The 19,952-nt window shown below is 38.9% G+C and overlaps 1 protein-coding gene across 4 annotated transcripts in view; it reads right to left on the reverse strand.

Moving 5' to 3' along the window:
• Nucleotides 1-19,952, reverse strand: part of CDH4 (cadherin 4) — a 673,109-nt gene that overhangs the window by 56,038 nt on the left and 597,119 nt on the right. For all 4 annotated transcript variants that reach the window (XM_073309188.1, XM_073309187.1, XM_073309190.1 and 1 more), the window contains one exon: nt 18,331-18,468. In XM_073309188.1, the coding sequence (XP_073165289.1) occupies nt 18,331-18,468 (138 nt within the window). The remainder of the gene's footprint in view (nt 1-18,330; nt 18,469-19,952) is intronic.

Consider the following 19,952-nt stretch of genomic DNA (forward strand, 5'->3'; position numbering starts at 1 on the left):
AGTTCTTTGCCCAGTTTCAGCACTGAAACAAGCAAATGCCATGCTAATTGACTGCTCCTATACCATGTTTATACGCCTACATTTTTACTTTCAGGATTAAATAAATCTTCTACATCTCAGAAAAGCCCAGAGAAGTAAAACAACTCCAAATTGTATTCTTTATCTGACAGTGGGATATTTAGATCAATAATCCTCTATTTTTTTCTTTCTATTTCTACTACCAGTAATTTTGCTTCTCTTCCTAGCAGCCTAATTGCTGTTTTCTTAAGCCTCGCCATCAGTTCTCTGACCTTTAATTTTCAATATCATTTGCTGTATGGATGACTGCACTAGGTTCACAAGTTATCCTATCTAATCTGGTCTCTATGCAGATTTGGATCTCAATTTCTGTGCCCGTGTAAATCTGGAGCAACTCTCAAAATGGCTTCAAAATTTACTCTAAATTTACACTGGTGTAGCCATAATCAGAATCTGGCCCTAAATCTCCAAATTTTGAACAAGATGATCAAGTCTGGTAAGTAATGTAAATCGTATTTTGTGTGTGTGTAAATCTGGCGGATATTGCAATTTTAAAATGTTAATCAGATTTTCTTAAAGGCCTTCTTAGTGGCATATGTTCTCTTTCTAACATTGATCGTGTTCTAGCTACCTATCTCCACAGCCCTTCTCCTGAAGAGTAGCCCACTGAATACCTACTGCCTATCCTATCATCAAGTTACCAATAAGCAAACTCCCTTTCCTTTTTGTGTTCATTCTTACAGTCTCTCTCACGCAAACAACATTGCACTACACTTCTGTGCGTATTCACTTGGATCAATTCAGTATTCATTTCAGGGGTACATATGTCACATCAGACTAGTTATATGCCATGTGGCAAATGCCTTCCAATACATAATCTGCAAAAGTCCAATACCATTCTTGCCAACTTGCAGTTTTGCTCCATTGTCACTAGGCCCAGCTGTCACATATCCCATTATGAAATGAATTGCTTGGGTTGGATACATTTACTCTCCACTTGTTTTTTAATGATCTGCAGGAGTCAGCCTTGTTTTAATGATGTTCAGGAACATGGATTTGGTAGCTCACCAACTATTAAAGGCTGATCTGGAAGTGCTAGCTGTATCTTAACCATTTGGTGCTATTAAAATGCCTGTCGGACTGAAAAGCTCTGAAACCTGTGAGTGAGGTTCTAGGGTCTATTAAATGCATTATGTTTGCATGCTACCATCTTGTTTATTTACAAATGTGTCTTGATTTAAGGCTAATAAAGAGAACAGTGAATAACAGAATTTAAAGAGAAAAAAAAGCCTAGGAAAGAAGCAAACTGGTCAGAGGTTGGTTTATTTGTTTACTTACAGATGTTTAGGGTATCTTTTCTATTTCTCTTTCACTCAGACAGTGGGCTTGCTGGCAGGATCCTAGAATGTCGATATGCCTACCACCAATGGGCTAAGCATTTCTTCCAATTGTTCAGGTGCATTCCCTGTTTGACGCTGCCTTGTGTTTGCAGCTTGGACTGTGGGGATGACTTTGTTGTCTGAGTATAGCATCTCTCTGTTTCTAAGCCCCACCCCTTACTGTGGGCAGAGACAGCAACTATTTTGATCTCAGACTTGCTGAGAGCTGTTGACTTCACTGTTGTTCTTTACCAGTGTCGTTTTCCTTAATCTCAAGTAACAACTAGATTTAACTGAAACAACATGGTTTGCTCTTTGGATAAGGAAACATAAGTTCAAACTAAGAACTTGGAAAGAAGGAAATGTGCGTTTAGGAATGGCACATCCTATCCTCCTTGCTCTGAGCACTAGAAATGGAACCTATGTAATCTCAGACTCTTACATTCAAGAGGGCCAAGTTGTGTCTAGTTTTAATCTTGCATCAATGACTCCCAGAGTACTCCTCAAGGATTCACAGACAAGAGGACAGAATGGTGGAAGGCTTTTTTTTAAAAGAAGCTTTGCATTTCTCATAACAAAAGTTATTTTTTTCATCCTTAAGATGTTACATTCTTTTTATAGTATGAAAAGATGCTTCGAAAATGATGACACTGAGACACTGCTTTGCTGCAAGATAACCATTTCTGGATAAATATATCATATGAAATGAAGCCCACATATAAATTTATACATTTCATAAAAATGCTTTACAACACAAAGGAGCTTTTAACAATGTTCGTATGAAAGGTTTAAAAAGAGATTAAAATTATGTCCTTGGAAGGGCACACAGTCTTGCCAAGGAAAGAAAATTCTACATTAACCCCATGGAGGAAAGTTGTGTGTTATCGGTATTTAAAAGGCTATAAAGTACTACTTTAATCAACCTATTTGACTTTGGGGACTTTCATGTCTCACTGAAACTCATGAAGTCTGGCAGAGTATGGCTTCTTGAACACAAAAGCCTTTAATCTGTAACCTGGCACTCTTGTACATTCAAATCCTGATACAATCACCTTGTTAGGAAGAAAAATTGTGAATTTATCCAAAATGGGATCTCATCCAGTCTAAATGACATAGCCTTTGCAGCAATGACCTTTAACAACGGTTGTACTCAACAATAAAAGATCTTATCTCAAGATCCAATGGAAACAGTGTATGTTAAAATTCTGATCTGATAGCAGAGACTTCTATTTTCAAGTTTAGATGAGAAGCTCTTGAACAGTCCATTTGCTTCTTGTCTAACCCACCTTTGTTTCTTGCCTGAGGAACAAATGGCATGAAAAAGAAACGGGTGCATTTCTGATTAATATTTGTCAGGTTTCATTAATAATGCTATCTGTTAAATAAGGGCATAGATGCTAAAAATACTAGAACTGGCTACAGAAACCTACAAAGCTTAATTCTGCTAGTAAAGTAAAATAGCAATAACTCTTTGCACTGATATAACACTTCTTTGCAATGTAGCAAACACTACAGCCTGCATTGAACTGAAGCACAGAGAGGCTGTGACTTGCCCAAGGTCACACAGGAACATAATGGTCATGTCAGCACTGGAACTCAGGTCCTGTGCTCAGCTGCCTAGACCAGAGCTGCCTCCTGAGAACATCATGAATTAAAGCACATATTTTACAAACAAATTCAGGTCTGTCCAGGTTAGTCTCTCTGTCACCACAATGCATTGCCTTATAGCTCTCTGATAGCCATCAAGCTGTTGAGAAGCAAAAGACAAGATATGAAGCCTGGAAATGAATTGCATTAAACACTGTAAACCAATGCTAAGGATCAGCTGGCTCAGCAACACTTCAGTCAGCAATTTCCTCCTCAGAGTTTCACAACGCATTGATTTCAAAGAAGAGAAACCAAAATGGTTTTACATCCCTAGAAAAAAAATCAACAGAATTAAGAACAGCCTGGGTTATAACCCAGCCCTGTAACAGCTGGCTGTAAAGTTCCATCTGTAGTGGTGGCAGGATCTTACTCTCCTGGACTCAGGAGCAGTGCTAATGTGACTTTCACCTTGCAACAGATGGTATAAGCAAAGCTCTTCAAAATACAGCATTAGATCCATATTCTGCCATTATTATTTATATAAAGCACTTACCTTCCTGAGACTTGGCTTCCCATGTGCTTAGGACCATGGTGAAAGAAATTATCGAAGAGGAATGTTTTGGGGCCAGATTCCCATTCTAGTTACTCAGTTGAATAACTTTTGCTTTGGTGTAACTGAGATCAGACCCTGGCCCCCAAATTCAGGAAGGCACTTAACTTTAGGCATATAAGCCGTCCCACTGAAGTCGATAGGACTATTCTTGTCCTTAAAGGTAAGCACATGGTAAAATACTTTCCTGAACTGGGGCTTTGGTCATTTGTAGGCAAACTTTCTTTTTACACAAGTCTAACATGAAAATCCTCCTTTAACTACATTAAATCAATTTTAAACCTGATGAAACCTACTAATTTGTTGGAATGCATAATTAACAGGCCCAAAACCTTATTCTTCTTCCCTATACCTTAAAGTGGCAAATCAATATGCTCCATTCACTCAGATTTTACAAAACCTTCCTCCCCATTTAGAATATAAACCCACTGTGACAGACAAAGATTCAGTGATACAGTGCAAACCACAAGCCACTGAAATGCACCCCATAGATCTGACTCAGTACTTCTTGGTGAAATTTGTATAGAACAAGCTGTTTTAATTCATGCAAGCTTAATAAAGGTTCATAAAGAAGGGCCTTAAGCTGATAAATCTAGTTTAGGATTTTCTTATTAACTGCCCACTTCTCATAATGAGTTTTTAATTTTTTTTTTTTTCAGATTTTAAGGCATATAAAAACTATTCATGTACCTTTGGGATCTGAAGGCAGCTATTTGGGAAAAGAAGACATTTAAGAGTACCAGAACTGAATTTTTCATCTACACCATAATCCTAGTATTGAGATTTATAACAAGTTTCCTCTGTAGCAAGGCTCAATCAGTCTGGATGGTGATTTCTTCTCAACCATATTCCGCACTGCAATGGAAAACTCTGCTGTTTCCAGATTAGTTTCAGAATTCACATACGGGATTTTTTTTTTATGATTGGAACTGTACAGCAATACTAGGCTAGAAAATCCATAAAATCTGCTGTTTATAGATAGAGCCCCCAATTCAGTAAAGTATCACTGTTCAAGAAAGGCACTTAAACACAAGCTAAAAGTAAAGCACGTCCTTAGGTCCCATTGATGTTAAAGGGACTTAAACACATCCTTTTCCTGAATCAGTGCCAAGATGATTATCACTATTTGCTTGTTGCTACAAAAAATTTAGTACAAAACATGCAGCAGAAAAAAAATGTAGGCCCAGCTGCAAAGTGCAAACATAAAGTGAACGTAAGATTCATAGATTCATAGATATTTAGGTCAGAAGGGACCATTATGATCATCTAGTCTGACCTCCTGCACAACGCAGGCCACAGAATTTCACCCACCACTCCTAAAAAAAGACCTCACACCTATATCTGTGCTATTGAAGTCCTCAAATTGTAGTTTGAAGACCTCAAGGAGCAGAGAATCCTCCAGCAAGTGACCCGTGCCCCATGCTACAGAGGAAGGCGAAAAACCTCCAGGGCCTTCCAATCTGCCCTGGAGGAAAATTCCTTCCCGACCCCAAATATGGCGATCAGCTAAACCCTGAGCATATGGGCAAGATTCATCAGCCAGATACTACAGAAAATTCTTTCCCGGGTAACTTGGATCTTACCCCATCTAAAAACCCATCACAGGCCATTGGGCCTATTTACCATGAATATTTAATTACCAAAACCATGTTATCCCATCATACCATCTCCTCCATAAACTTATCGAGTTTAATCTTAAAGCAAGATAGATCTTTTGCCCCCACTACTTCCCTCGGAAGGCTATTCCAAAACTTCACTCCTCTGATGGTTAGAAACCTTCGTCTAATTTCTAATCTAAATTTCCTAGTGGCCAGTTTATATCCATTTGTTCTTGTGTCCACATTGGTATTGAGTTTAAATAATTCCTCTCCCTCTCTGGTATTTATCCCTCTGATATATTTATAGAGAGCAATCATATCTCCCCTCAACCTTCTTTTAGTTAGGCTAAACAAGCCAAGCTCCCTGAGTCTCCTTTCATAAGACAAGTTTTCCATTCCTCGGATCATCCTAGTAGCCCTTCTCTGTACCTGTTCCAGTTTGAATTCATCCTTCTTAAACATGGGAGACCAGAACTGCACACAGTATTCCAGGTGAGGTCTCACCAGTGCCTTATATAACGGTACTAAAACCTCCTTATCCCTACTGGAAATACCTCTCCTGATGCATCCCAAGACGACATTAGCTTTTTTCACAGCCATATCACATTGGCAGCTCATAGTCAACCTATGATCAACCAATACTCCAAGGTCCTTTTCCTCCTCCGTTACTTCTAGTTGATGCGTCCCTAGCTTATAACTAAAATTCTTGTTATTAATCCCTAAATGCATGACCTTACACTTCTCACTATTAAATTTCATCCTATTCCTATTACTCCAGTTTACAAGGTCATCCAGATCCTCCTGTAGGGTATCCCTGTCCTTCTCTAAATTAGCAATACCTCCCAGCTTTGTATCATCTGCAAACTTTATTAGCACACTCCCACTTTTTGTGCCCAGGTCAGTAATAAAAAGATTAAATAAGATTGGTCCCAAAACTGATCCTTGAGGAACTCCACTGGTAACCTCCCTCCAACTTGACAGTTCACCTTTCAGTAGGACCCGTTGTAGTCTCCCCTTTAACCAATTCCCTATCCACCTTTCAATTTTCCTATTGATGCCCATCTTATCCAATTTAACTAATAATTCCCCATGTGGCACAGTATCAAACGCCTTACTAAAATCTAAATAAATTAGATCCACTGCATTTCCTTTATCATTTTCATTTAAGGAAATGAAGTCAATGTTTTGATGGAGTGGCAAATATGATGGAGTGGGAAAAACAATAGTAAACATGAAGGCCTGGCTGCTTAGAGAAATGTGGAATAGTGAAGAATAACTAAATAGATAAAATAAATGGCAAATAATGAATGGACCTTGGGGAATGAGAATGAGAGAGACAGAGAGGACTAGAAAGAAAAGGAGGAGGAGGACTGGGTCTTTTCTGAGAAAGAGAGAGAGAGACACACACAGATACACGGGAAGAGACAGGGAAGAAAGAGAAGAGAGGAAGGCTGTGTTTGCGGTGTCAGGGATGCATGTATGCGTACATGTATCTGATGCTTGGTGCCAGGAGAATGGTACTTTTTCTTTTGCAGTTAGATTACTTTATTATTGCGAAAAGCCGAACAGTTTGAAAAGTTCTAGCATACTTAAAAAAGTCTTTCTATTTTTAATCCTTCCTAACCCTAACCTGTTCTGACCCTTTCCACTGCAACTGGGGAATGTTAAGGCATCCTGGACAGTAAGAAATATTTGATAAGAGAAAAGTCACAGCACTACTAAATCCTCTGCTAAGTTATTTTATTTAAGTATGTCACTGAAGAGTTTATAACTGAAATGTGCTTAACAGAATTCTGACTATATAGCCTCTTATAATGGCAACCCTTGGAAGCAACTGTTTTTAGGTCAGTTAGATTTTAATACTAAGTCAACAGGATGTTGAAGAATTTTTTTTTTAAAAAAAGCCCAGCCAAAGAAGTTAGCATATTTCAGAAAGAAAAGATTCATTTTTAGCCCTTTAAGACTATGGATTTACTATATGCATCCAAATTTCTCAAACTCAAATCAGAATTACTAAAATAATCCATTACAAATGGGTATTTGCCCTGAATTTGTTCTGTCAGTTGTGTCAAATCTAGCCCTATAATGCTACAGCACATTTTAGTGTGGTGCCCTGGTTTACAAAACAAAGGAGCCAGGCATGGTGGAATATAAAGGATATAAAACAATGCATCAAAAAACCACAAGAGATACAGTCTTTTTCAAAATTCCTAATTATGGATTGATGCTGAAGGTAGATTAAAAAAATGGTCCAGGTGAGGGCTGCATGGCATTTTTGAATAGGAAAATTAGGCTGATACTGTCCTCCTGAAACTGATCAAATGAGACAGTTTAGAAAGAAAACATCTGAAATCTCAGCTGCTCTGCTCTAAACTGCAAAGCCAGATTTAAAAAACGATGACAGTTGGAAGTACAAGGAGTATTGAATTAAGTGCTGCGTTGTTGACCCCATTTGAAAATCATTCTCTAACTCTGACAAAGCCTGCTAACATTCAGAGGCATTTGTATTTAGGTCAATAGCTTACTCACCCTTGCACTGATGGTCTAATGAACTATCAATGTTGTAGCATATATTGAGCAAGTTTCACAACTGTCTTTTGATTTGGTGAGCCTAACTTAACACATGCAGTTGAAAACCTGTGCATCTCTTTGGTGTGCAAACAAAGGTTTTGCATAAGCAACTTGAGCATTTAAGGGCCCAACTATTTGTGTTCTCAAAATGTGTCCAGTTGTGCAGTCATCATTTGCACATACAACACTGAATGCACAAAATCAGAGACCAGCTGAAAATGTCATCCAAAATTTACTGAAGAATAATATAATATGGCATTCAAGAAATTAAGATTTTTAAGAATCCTAATTTGTCACCCAAATTTCCAGGCCACACCAACACTTTGGGTCAAGGTTCTAAAAACAGGTGTCTAAGTTACACAAACACAAAATATAAGTGTACATATGCAAAATGGATAATTGAACGTACAGCAGAATGTAGCTACGTATTTTGCATGTCCAGATTCAGGCCCAAATCCTCAGCTGGTGTAAACTGACTTCTTTCTAATGCTTTAGAGGAGCTATGCCAATTTACACCCAAAACATTAAAGCACATGCTTAACTTTAAGCATATAACTCCATCCCACTCAGCAAAGTACTTTAAAACATGCTTAAATTCCAATGAAGTTAATGTGATTTAAGCACATACCTAAAGTTAAGCATGTGAATAAATGCTTTGCTGAACAGGGGTCTAAATACCTATTTTTGAAAATCCCCCTGATTTGGAGTTCTGAGACCCAGCAGGAAATATTGGCTTTCTATCTTCAATGAAACTTTCTCAAAAGCTATTTTTTGATAGAAAGAACTAAGAAGACACCACGGGTTGTGGTAGTGGTGTCTAGTAGATACACATCAGTTGGATGGAGAGCACTGGTGTTTTGCCTCAGGACTTACCACTCAATGTAGGTAGAGTGGAGATCATTTAATTTAATTGTGGACATTTTATCGGCAACAAATGGTAATGTTACATCTCATTGCACTTTGGCACTGGCATCTTTTTTACACTCTGGACATTTCATCCACATTTTTACATAATGCATATTACAAGGGTATGGTTTTATGGTGTCTTACTCCAGACCCCATATATATATTAAATGGAGAAGGAAAATTGTGATGAGACACTATTAAATGAGCTATCACAGTAGGAGATGTAACACAGCCAGATGTTGCAAATGAAATGGCTCATGACAAATGGGCTATGACAAGATAATGAGAGAGCGGATGTGGTGATATAGAATGTGTACGCTCACTTCAATATACAGCTTTAGTGAGCAGGTTGATAATATTAAATATGCTGCATGAGCCAACAAAAAACATCATGTTAGAATATCCAACATCCCCGAAAGATTATTGGGTGTTACTAAGGGTATGTGCACGCAGTTCATTCCCATTAATGGGAATTACATACAGGCACAGAGAGGACAGAAGAGGTCTTAGTGTTGTAAACTAAGGCTGAGCATGTATTTATGATGTATCCATTCACTGGGGTTATGTTGTAATTTTTGGATTTCAACCACTTATGTGTTGTGAAGCAGGGAATGAATAGTGCCATGGGCTCTACCTCCTGTCTGGCATTGTAACTCTAATTGGCCAAAACTGTGCTTTCTAGTGTAGAAAGAGATGGTTGCATTATTCTTGATTTTAAACCAAGAAATACATGGGTCCAATTTAAGAGAGATCAGTCAAGCATTTTTTACTGCCTTTTTTTTGCGGGGGGGGGGGGGGGGGAGGAGAGAGGTGCAACAGGGAATTGAAATCTGTAATGAATTTGTCATTTCCATATTTTAAATGCACTGGTTTTTGGCAATTTACAACTCTAAGGTCTGAAAAATTCATTATTAACTTCCATCAAGGGTGTTCCTGAAACCAAAATTACTTAATCAACTCAATTTAGCTTCTTGCGTAGACCTAATTCAGAAAAACTTTATCTTCCTGAATTGTTATTGCAATTAATTTCTTTCCCCTTTTCTTTTCTGCAGCAGATTACGTTACAGTAATTAGATATTTTATAAAAATGAGTTATATTCATTGAGGGTAGCTTCACTTTTACATTTGATTAATCATATTACCACTGAGGTCTGGGGTTTGTCTCCAAGGAAAGTTTAATGACCTCATTTTAATTCTTCTTTTAACCACAGAGCAGGTATAAATGAAAAGAAATAAAATTATCTTGCCCCCCCACCCCACACGCAATCTCAAGATTACATTTGATGGTTTTGCTGTGTGACTGACCCATTTACAGGGAACAGTCTATCTGATTCTAATTAGATACAGGGCAGAATCAGGCTAAATAGAGCCTTGACCTGTCTCTTAGTAACCCAAGCTCACTAGAGTGGTGAGGAATCAGTGCTATTGGAGCAAAATGGCAGCCAGTTTTTAATACCTTGGATATCTAATCTAGGAATAATTAGGCAGTAAAAATACTAAAAACAAATAACCAAGCCAAAAGGCACTAAATTTAGATTTAAATTAAAGGATTTTATTTGTAAGGAAAATATATCAGGGAGACCAGATGTTTGTGGATGTGTGTATAATGGGATCATTAACTTATATCCCTTTAATTAGTTTGGAGGCACTCACAGCTGTGGCCCCACCTTGTGGCTACATCTGGGGATTAGCTGTGCCCCAGTCTGACACCCCCTTCTTCAGTTGCTCATCCCCATGGTCTCTCTCTCTGAACTTGGGCTGATTCCTCTTTGTGACTCAGCCCTCTGGTCAGGTCACTATATTCCTCCCTTTCCAGGATTTCAAAGTCCCCCGGCACAAACTGTCTATCTGCAGTCTGGTATCAGAGGGTAGCCGTGTTACTCTGTATCCACAAAAACAACAAGGAGTCCGGTGGCACCTTAAAGACTAACAGATTTATTTGGGCATAAGCTTTTGTGGGTAAAAAACCACTTCTTCAGGTCCATTTCCAAGTCTGTGCCATTTTTCCAATGGCCAGTAGGGGAACCCAGGCCCCCCCATTACTCCGGGTTCCTACCCATGAACCCTATGCTCAGCATCCACAGTCTGAGGTGGGTGAGGCATTGCTCGGACAAACTAAATGCTTTCCGAAGGGTGTCAGAGGAAGTGGACCCAAGTTCCAAAGTTTGTACTGATTTATGGAGTTTTGTTCATTCTGTAAAAAGGTGGGAACATCTGTGCAGGTCAGATCAGTATACGCTTCAGATTTCCAAAGCTTTGCTGGTCAGACTCAGACCTGGGGTTTTGGGTTTGGGTTTGGGTCCATCTCTAAGTGTCCAAAAAAAGCCAGTGGGCCAATATGAAAGCTGTGGTGCAGACCTGGATTTAAATAACTTCTTAAAACTTCATTTTAATCAACAATAAAGATATCCGATCGGCATCAGTCCAAAGTTGCACAGGCAAGGCTGTACGTCATATAAGAGGAGAGAGAAAGCACATGTTTGACCAGCAAGTCCACTCTCTCCTTTTGCTGCTGTTACTTCTGGACCAACAGCCTTGCTCTACTTAATTATTTATGACAAAGTTTTTCAGGAGCACCTGGAATATAATTAAGGGCAAAAAGACCAGTTCAATTTAAAAGCACTGAATTATTATTCAGAAGAACTAACCTGATTTGCAGTTTCTAGACTTCATGGTTTGTATATTTAATTGAAATGCACAGGAGATTAAGAATATGTTCTGGTAGTAGCCTAAGCACCTGGGCATACGGGTTCACTTGGATACAGTGATTTACTTAGGTTATAAGATGACAGCTCCGTGACTGCATATACTTTACAGTGTACTTTGTTCCAACTTCATTTTGAGTGAAAAATGAGTAGAAGACTACAATCAGCTGGGGTTTTCCATGAAAACACAATTGATTTTTAATAATAAATCTCATTTGCAGAACCTTATAGAACTCACTGGTTAGCTTTTATCTATCAATCAGTGCAATAATGTAGATTTCTTCATGATGACAGGAGGTCTTTTGCCTTGTCAGCTTTGATCTGTGCTGTTCACCTCTATCTTCATTTTTGTCTCTTGTGATAACTGTTTCCAAGTTGTGCTGGTGCCACTTTGGTGATATAAATTATTATTATTTATTGTTATTTTAAATCGAACCCCAAATTTAGTCTCACATTTTCTGAACAGTTGACATGCAATCATGGTGAATGCATATGCAAATGGCCACGTAAAGGGGCTGCACCACCATTGCACATGCAGTCATTGTATATGCATTGGCAAATTAGGCAAGTTGTTCTGAATATCTAGGCCCTAAATCTTTTCCAAGTATGGACACAACTGTTTTCTACCATCCCAGTCTGGGGCAGACTACTCTTTAGGATGAGACGCACTGGTCAGTGTCCTGAACCATCACTTCAGAGTTAGGTAAGTGTCATTATCCCTATTTTACAAATGCGGAACTCAGGCACACACAATAACCAACTTGACCAAGGTCACACAGTGAGTCAGTGGCAAAGCCAAAAACAAAAGGTGGGTTTGCTGATTCACCGTTCTCTGCCCTAACAGACCACATAGCTGCCTTTTCGATTCAGATGTCTCTTTTTGCCATCAGTCATACTTGACATTTGCTTGATCCGATTGCTTCAGCCAAGTATGAAAAACAGGTTACTAACATAATGTTACTTAGCAGCCTGATATGATTCCAATCTGAAGCTATTAATTAAATATCCATGTGAAAAATCATCCAGTCAATTTGGCAGAACTGCTAGAGACTACTTTTTTCCAATGAGATATTTCAGTGCACTGGTAATGAATGTGTATGCATTCCCTTCTACAGCTAGCCAACTCTTCTGCTCAAAGCAGAGTGGGACTGGGTCATGCCCTCCTCTCTGTCATGCCCCCTTTGTAGAGCACAGCAGTGTTCATCGTACTTACCTGAGGGCTTGTTGGTGTTATTCCAGAATAGCTCTTTCTGCTTTGAATTCACATCCTACCTTATTCCAGAATAACTTGCTTGTGTAGACAAGCCCTTATAACAGTCCTTGTGTTCCCTGAGTATAAGGATTCCCACTGTGAATGGTATCTAAGCTGGGCATGCAAAGTGGGAGAAGTTCTTTGTGTCCATTCCCTTTTCTTTTCTGCACACTTGTGCAGGAGCCAGGCCGATCTGGTGTGTGTACAGCCCCCCCAAATTGTAATCAGGACTGTGATTAGAGAGCACTGAAAGGAAAATGGTTCCAGAGGCATCCCCTTCAAATATGCTCCTTTCTGCTTTGACTTTAGCACTGGAATAGCAGATTCTTAAAGCAGTGCCAAAGGGAAAATTTTAAAGTAGCTTTAAATAATACCTCCTAAGACTCAGGAGCTTAGAGAACTTGAGTAGCCCAGTTTCTGTCTTTCTCTATTATTTTCCTCCTAAAGGACATCTTGATTGCAAGGCAAGTTTTCCCAAGAATCCACAGCTCTGCTAATCACAAGCACTTCAGCCTTGCTAAATAATATTTCCCTTCCATTGGCTACTATAAAAACAAGTTCTGCACAGTAGGCAAATTTAAAATAACTTTTAATTAACGTTTAAGTCACAGAAGTCTGATCATGCAAATTCATCTGCATCTCCACTTTGTGCCTGATTGTTCCTGATTGAATATGATAAAAATAGACTTCATGTGAGTCAAGTGTGGGCATGGAACTCCCTTTATTTCTCCTCCTCTCTGATTAAGCATTTACTTACTTAAAGTGGAAACCCTTGGATGGCTATTAACTGTATCATGGGTAAAACTGTAGAAAGGCATCCTGTCCCGTATGTAGTTATAGTTTGCATTGTAATTAAATCCAGTTTTTCAGTGGGCAAATAATGTTGTCTTCGAAAATCCAACCATTTCAGTGACTTACATACATAAGGATCGTCTGGGACTAGCCAACATTGTGCTCCCAAATCCCAGTTCAGAAACACAGCACTCATCAATGTATCATTCCCAGAATCAATGCTAATTTGTGTGACATGATTCGATGCGCCTCCCGTGTCTGAGATGAGAGTCTGGCCAGAGGCATAGTTAAGGTTCTGTGGAAATGCGCTACAACTGTAACTTTTCTGATCATGAAGGATACTGGATAAGTGCAGATAATAAAGGTCTGGGATAATATAGGGATTTTTCCATATAATTAAAATATCTCAGGGAATATGACCTTGTTTTCGATAACAAGAAGTTTGGATAACTGAGCTTATACTGTACATTGATTGCAATATCTCAGTTCACTGCAACTGTCTTTGTGTCAATTGTCCTGGTAAAACTCCCTACTGGACCTTTTCAGTCTAGTTCAGTTGATTTCAGTGAAGCTAAGACAATTTATTCCAGCTGAGGATCTGACCAATGGGTCCCAATAGACAGCTATCCATATCAGAAAAACCTCTACTAGAATTGGGTCTAATTGCTACCTTTGTTGGCACTACAAGCAGAAGGGGCAAAGACTGACTGAGCAAGAAGATTAAAAAAATGCTCTGATCCCTAGTGGAGAACCATCCAGGACTGGGCGATGCACATTGTTCAGGAACATGGAGAAAGTTACCACAGCCAGTGCTGTTCCCTTACATCTTTTGCAGACAGAAAACTTTAATCCCTCGGGCTAATTCTGTTAACCTTTCACAAGCACTAGAATTCACACGAAAAACATTTTCGAAAAAAGAATGGGTTGCAAATACCCATCGGTTGGTCAGAAGAGTTTTCAGCAGTTTATGGCACTGCACAGCTTCAGTGCACTAAACACTTAGAACTGACCCCAGGAATTACTGGGTAACTATCTAAGAAGATCTCAAAAGTTTCATGAGGTGTCATATTGTTTCAGTGTAGATCTGGCTGTTCCAAACTCAGAAACATCCAACAGGATGCTCTCCTACTGCCAGCTGCTTTCTGCTGCCACAATGCGAGATAAGATAAAAGAGAAGCAGGTAGGGTAGGCGCAGTAGATGGCAAATAGATGGCAGTAGATGGCAAATCCCTCTCCCATATGGCTTCAGAACCCTTTACAAGAGAAGGCAAGGTTCTTTTTTCTCATCATTCTACAGGCCCTCTCTCCTTTCTCTTCCAGGTGCTATATTAAGGGATACAATCAATACTTTGGTCCAGTATCAACTTAGAAACCAGCCGTTTCTGGATTTTATCATACCATTTTCGCTTTATAGTTTTAAACAGCTCTTGCCTGACTTTACTATTTCTCTTTCATTCCACATCTAGCACAAAGCTTTTATCACCGTGCAGCTGTGACCTTTTTTTGGGTGCTCTTTAACCAAAACCTTTTTTTATCATAATATAAGCTTTTTTGTTCCTTGGTGTATAATGCTGACACGCATAAATCTGTCACTTGGGCCTAAAACTTCATCTGATATATATTTATTGTTAAATCAGTCTTACAAGCAGACAATCTGCCTGATTTTTGACCACCACTGTGGTTGGTTTTCTCCTCCTTTCCAGTTGTTAAATTTTACGTAGTAACTTTAATTCCTGCTGCTGAACACATGAGCTGTAACACCAGCATGTTGCACCATCCTGCTAGGCTATATTTACAGCCAGAAACTATTAAGTCTAAAACCACCCCATTTGAATGACAGGTAATTTAGGAACACTATAGGGTGTGCTTTTGTATGTTTCTGCGCTGAATATCCTCCTTGATTTCCTCTCATCTGGCAACTTTCCAAGAGCAAACCACCATTTCAATTGTTCAGCCTATTTTGTTTTTGATTGTATTTCAATGCAGAAATATCTTTTAAGAGGCATGGTAAACGCTTTTTTACCCTTAAAGAAGCTGTGGATTTAGTGGAATCTTTTTTTTGGTTTAAAGCACCAGGGAGGCATAAGAATACATTTCAGAGTTGGTGGGGGGAGCAAAGCAATTCACTTCAGTTTTAATGAGAATTATCAGACTGATGATTTTACCTGTGGCATCCTCAGGTAAATGGGATCTTTACTATACCCAGGAGGATACAGTATTAAAGATCACGTTTACTAGAGAATCATCAGGTAATATCACTGTAAAATATCCTCAGGGTTGAATTATGCACAGTCCCACTTGGTGCTGTATAAAGGGCTCTTTTTTGCTCTTGCAAAACTCTGTCTCCAATGATTGAAATGATGGTACAAATCATCCGGGGATAGACCAGGAATGGACCAAATCATTTCTGCTTAGGGGAAGAGTGGAATTTTCTGATCCATTTAACCTGATTCTATGGATAATTGTCTTAGTAGCTTTTATCCCTTCTGGATCTGATGCATGCTGAGACTTGAAATACTCAGAATTTACCTGAATGCAATTTTCTGTGAACTCCCCTTTGTCAAATTCAGTTCTGGATAAATAAAGTCCTGGTAAGATTTTTAACATATGCTCTTTTATCTCACAAGTCCCACAATATAAATACACGGTTTCCTCCAGAAAATGGTAACAGAGCCAGATGGCCACTCATAACATGATTAATGTTAGTGCCAAGGAGTTACCAGTCACTTTAAATTTCCTCTATTAACTTTATTTGGAGACAAGTACCAGTTTTCCTGGGATATCTTTAAGAAATTCACATCTGTGCTTAAACAACTTGGCCACTAGATGTCAGCACTTTTTCACTCAAATTAAGGTGGAAGAAGTATTTACATGGCAGCATAAGGTTCCCCCAAAGTATTAGCATGCTGGGGCACATATATTTTTATGGTAGAAAGACTCATTGCTTGGGATATTGAAAACCAGACTGGATAAGACTCTACAAATTGTACAGGAGGAAGCAATCCTACACTGGCAAAGGAAAGGACTAGATAACCCAAGATCCATCTCTGCGTTATACGGTTGTACTAGAACTGCATATGTCATATGCTGAAATATATTCTTTAATATACTAAATGGAAAATACCCCATTAAATGTATTACTATGACAGACATCATCACACATACCCTATGGTGAGCCATACTCTGTATGCTCTGGGCTAACAACCTCAGATACTGAAAGCTGAGTTACTTCCATGGCAAATGCTGAGTTTCGCTGGGTGCCTATGGTACGCTCTCTTCCCTAACATCAGTGAAAGATGAAGGAACTCAGCACCTTCTCTGAGACACTCAGCATCTTGCAGGTCTGGAATCATGAGCCAAATTGAACTTTCAGTTACATCTGTAGAAGCCCAGTGAGTTCAGCAGAGTTTCATGGATGTAACAGGCCAGAGTTTGGCTTTATGCTAACAAATATTGATAGTACCCTTTAGAATACCCCCCCCCCCCACTGTTCCTCAGACGTTCTTGTTAAACCCTGGATTTCTGCTGGAAGTGGCCCACCTTGATTATCATACACACTGTAAGGAGATTGATCACTTTAGATAAGCTATTACCAGCAGGAGAGGGGGGTTGGGGGAGAGAAAACCTTTTGAAGTGATAAACACCCATTTTTTCATGGTCTGTATGTATAAAACATCCTCACTGCATTTTCCACTTTATGCATCTGATGAAGTGAGCTGTAGCTCACGAAAGCTTATGCTCAAATAAATTGGTTAGTCTCTAAGGTGCCACAAGTCCTCCTTTTCTTTTTGCGAATACAGACTAACACGGCTGCTACTCTGAAACCTTTAGAATACTATCATTCAGTATCATACACAAGTAGTATGAACCCACTCCATATACCTACAAGAGCACTCAGTGACATGATACGCAGTACACTTTTGGCTTTAAGTGGTGCTGAAGAAAAGGCACAGTTCCATCTCTCTGGACTCTGTATTCCCATAGCTACAGTGATATTCAAGTAGGATGCTCAAAGATGCTACTTTGAGCTTTGGTTGCATTTTGAGAAGTATGTTCCCTTTACGACTGAAACTTTGCTTTTCTTAATAGCTGACCTTATTAGAAATGTAAATATCTCAAAGCGAATAAATTTATTATCTCTCATTATTATTTCAGCATGACATCATTAAACACATTCAGAATACTGCACTTCTCAGAGTTCCTGATATATCATTAATTCCTGCATTTATTTTTGGTAAAGAGATCAATTAAATTCTTTTATTACCTTTTTATCTCCCTCCCCTCCAACCCCCCCCCGTTCCTTACATTACCCTGTCCATTGCAATCTCTTTATTTTTCCCAGTCGAAGAAGTCAGACCAACGGTCTTGGAGCAGAATAAACACATATTGCACTAGTATATGAAAGATTTTGAGCTAATTAAAAACAGATGCACTGTGGTTTAATGCATTTACTGCCTGCACAACAAAGACATCTGTTAAAGTTATCAGTGAAATACGTATGGGTGACTAACTGCTACCATTCAGACTATTTATTTCTTCTTTTGAACTTTAATCCAACCTACAAAATATAGTTCAGTGTTTAGCTCATAAGTAATGACTCTGATATGTCTACACCCACTTGCTGTGACCCCACTGCATCCTCCTTAATGAAAGTAGACACTATCTTTGCCACATTCTTTTAGTTTCTTCAGTATCTCAGTGAAACTGGTAGCCAAACAGTGTTGCTAGTTCAGGAATCTCTCTCTCTCCCTCTCTCTCTCTCTTCCCCTCTGAATGTCTTTGTTACACAGTTATTTATCAAGTTTTTTTCTGTCTGCCAAGACAGCAAACAGAGACGAGTGACATCAAATGTCCATGAGTTACTAACACATTGTGTATGCATGCATCATTGTGCTGATGTATTGATACTCACAGTGCTGGCAGTGAATTCTGGTGGGTTGTCATTCACATCTGTCACTGTAATGATTGCAGTTGCTGTGTTTGAGAGACCATAGTTAAGATTTCCTTCCATATCTGTAGCCTGAACGATGACTGTGTACTGCTGAACTTTCTGGAAGAGACAAAAAAAGAGACAAAAAAATACCATTTAATATGTCTTGAGCTATTCCACCCCACACATCTGTAGCTTAAAGGAATACCAAGAGTTATTTGGACTCAAAATGTCAGTAACAGGGTTGGGCAAAATTTACCTTCAAAAATTTTTTTTGATGAAAAATTTGGTAGTTGACTAAGCAAAAATGTTTTGCAAGTGTCTGCTTTTTAACATTTTCACTTTGTCAGAAAGTGCCTTTTTTGGCTGAAAACAGAATATTTTCTTCAGTTTTTAGCAGTTTTTGGTGACTGAAAACTGACATTTTTTCAGTTTTTGACAGAAAGGTGAAATGTTTCCACTGAAAGTTTTGCTGAAAATGAAACATTTTTAATGTTTGTTGACATTTTCTACAGGGAACCTCTTCCAACTCGCTCTGATAAACTGGTTGTATAAAACCTAGGATTAGAAGAAATATTTTCATTACACACTTGAACAGAAATAAAACTCATCACAATCAGTTTTTGGGAGTCAATCATTCTTCTGCAGGGTTTGAAAACTAAATGTTGCCACCACATGCTATTTCATGAGAAGCAGAAAATGAAATGACTATAAATAAAACTGCAAACAACTACTCTGTTTTCATTGTCCAACACAAATGAAAAATAAAAAATAAAAAGGAAACACATAGCATAAACATGAAAGAGTAAATAATATTTTTATAATCACTTCAGTTTTGATAACCTGGAAGGGGGAACTGACCTCTCTCATGGACAACCATGGGATAAGCTGAAAGAGAAATGACGACTTTCCCTCATGGAATTGTCCATTGGAGAATAGGACTTGCCATGTAGAAACAGCAAAGGATTTCAGCCTTAGAGATCCCATGAAATCTGCACAGATCTTGGGGATTCAGTGGAGCCCTTCTGAGCTAGTTCTAGTGTCTTTGCTGGCCCTTTGGTTCCTGGACAATGCAGCTTTCCCTGCTTGTCACCGCTCCTGGGACTTCCCCTTTAGATTGGGTTTTCACAAAATGGAGGAGAGGGGAAGAGTTGTACAGATGCAGGCTGCATTAACTTTTAATGCAGTCTTCATGCAGTTGGAAAAGAGATGATGCATGTCCCCCAGCTGTGGCCCAGACCTTCATCTTCCTACCCGCTCTGTATATGCAGTCCTCAGACCCACATGCAAAGGGGAAGATACAGTCAGAGAGGGTCACCTCTATGTGTGGCTCATGGGTGAATCATTTTCCTCCTCTAGTCAAACCTTGGCATTCTTACTAAGTTCTCACTTATCCTCTATTCAGGCCAAACTAAGTAAGGATTTCAGAATTGGACCCCTACTGAACTGATAGTGACATGAGGAAAGAAGTTAAAATGTGTTATTCTTAATCCAACGTTTTCCCTACAATAAAGCAAAAGCATTTCACAATCTACGTGAGTAGCAGAGGGTTTTCCACACACAACTGTTCTGTGTATCAGAGTAACAGCCGTGTTAGTCTGTAT

Source organism: Lepidochelys kempii, chromosome 13 (assembly GCF_965140265.1).
Source record: "Lepidochelys kempii isolate rLepKem1 chromosome 13, rLepKem1.hap2, whole genome shotgun sequence".
Taxonomy (NCBI): Eukaryota; Metazoa; Chordata; order Testudines; family Cheloniidae; genus Lepidochelys; species Lepidochelys kempii.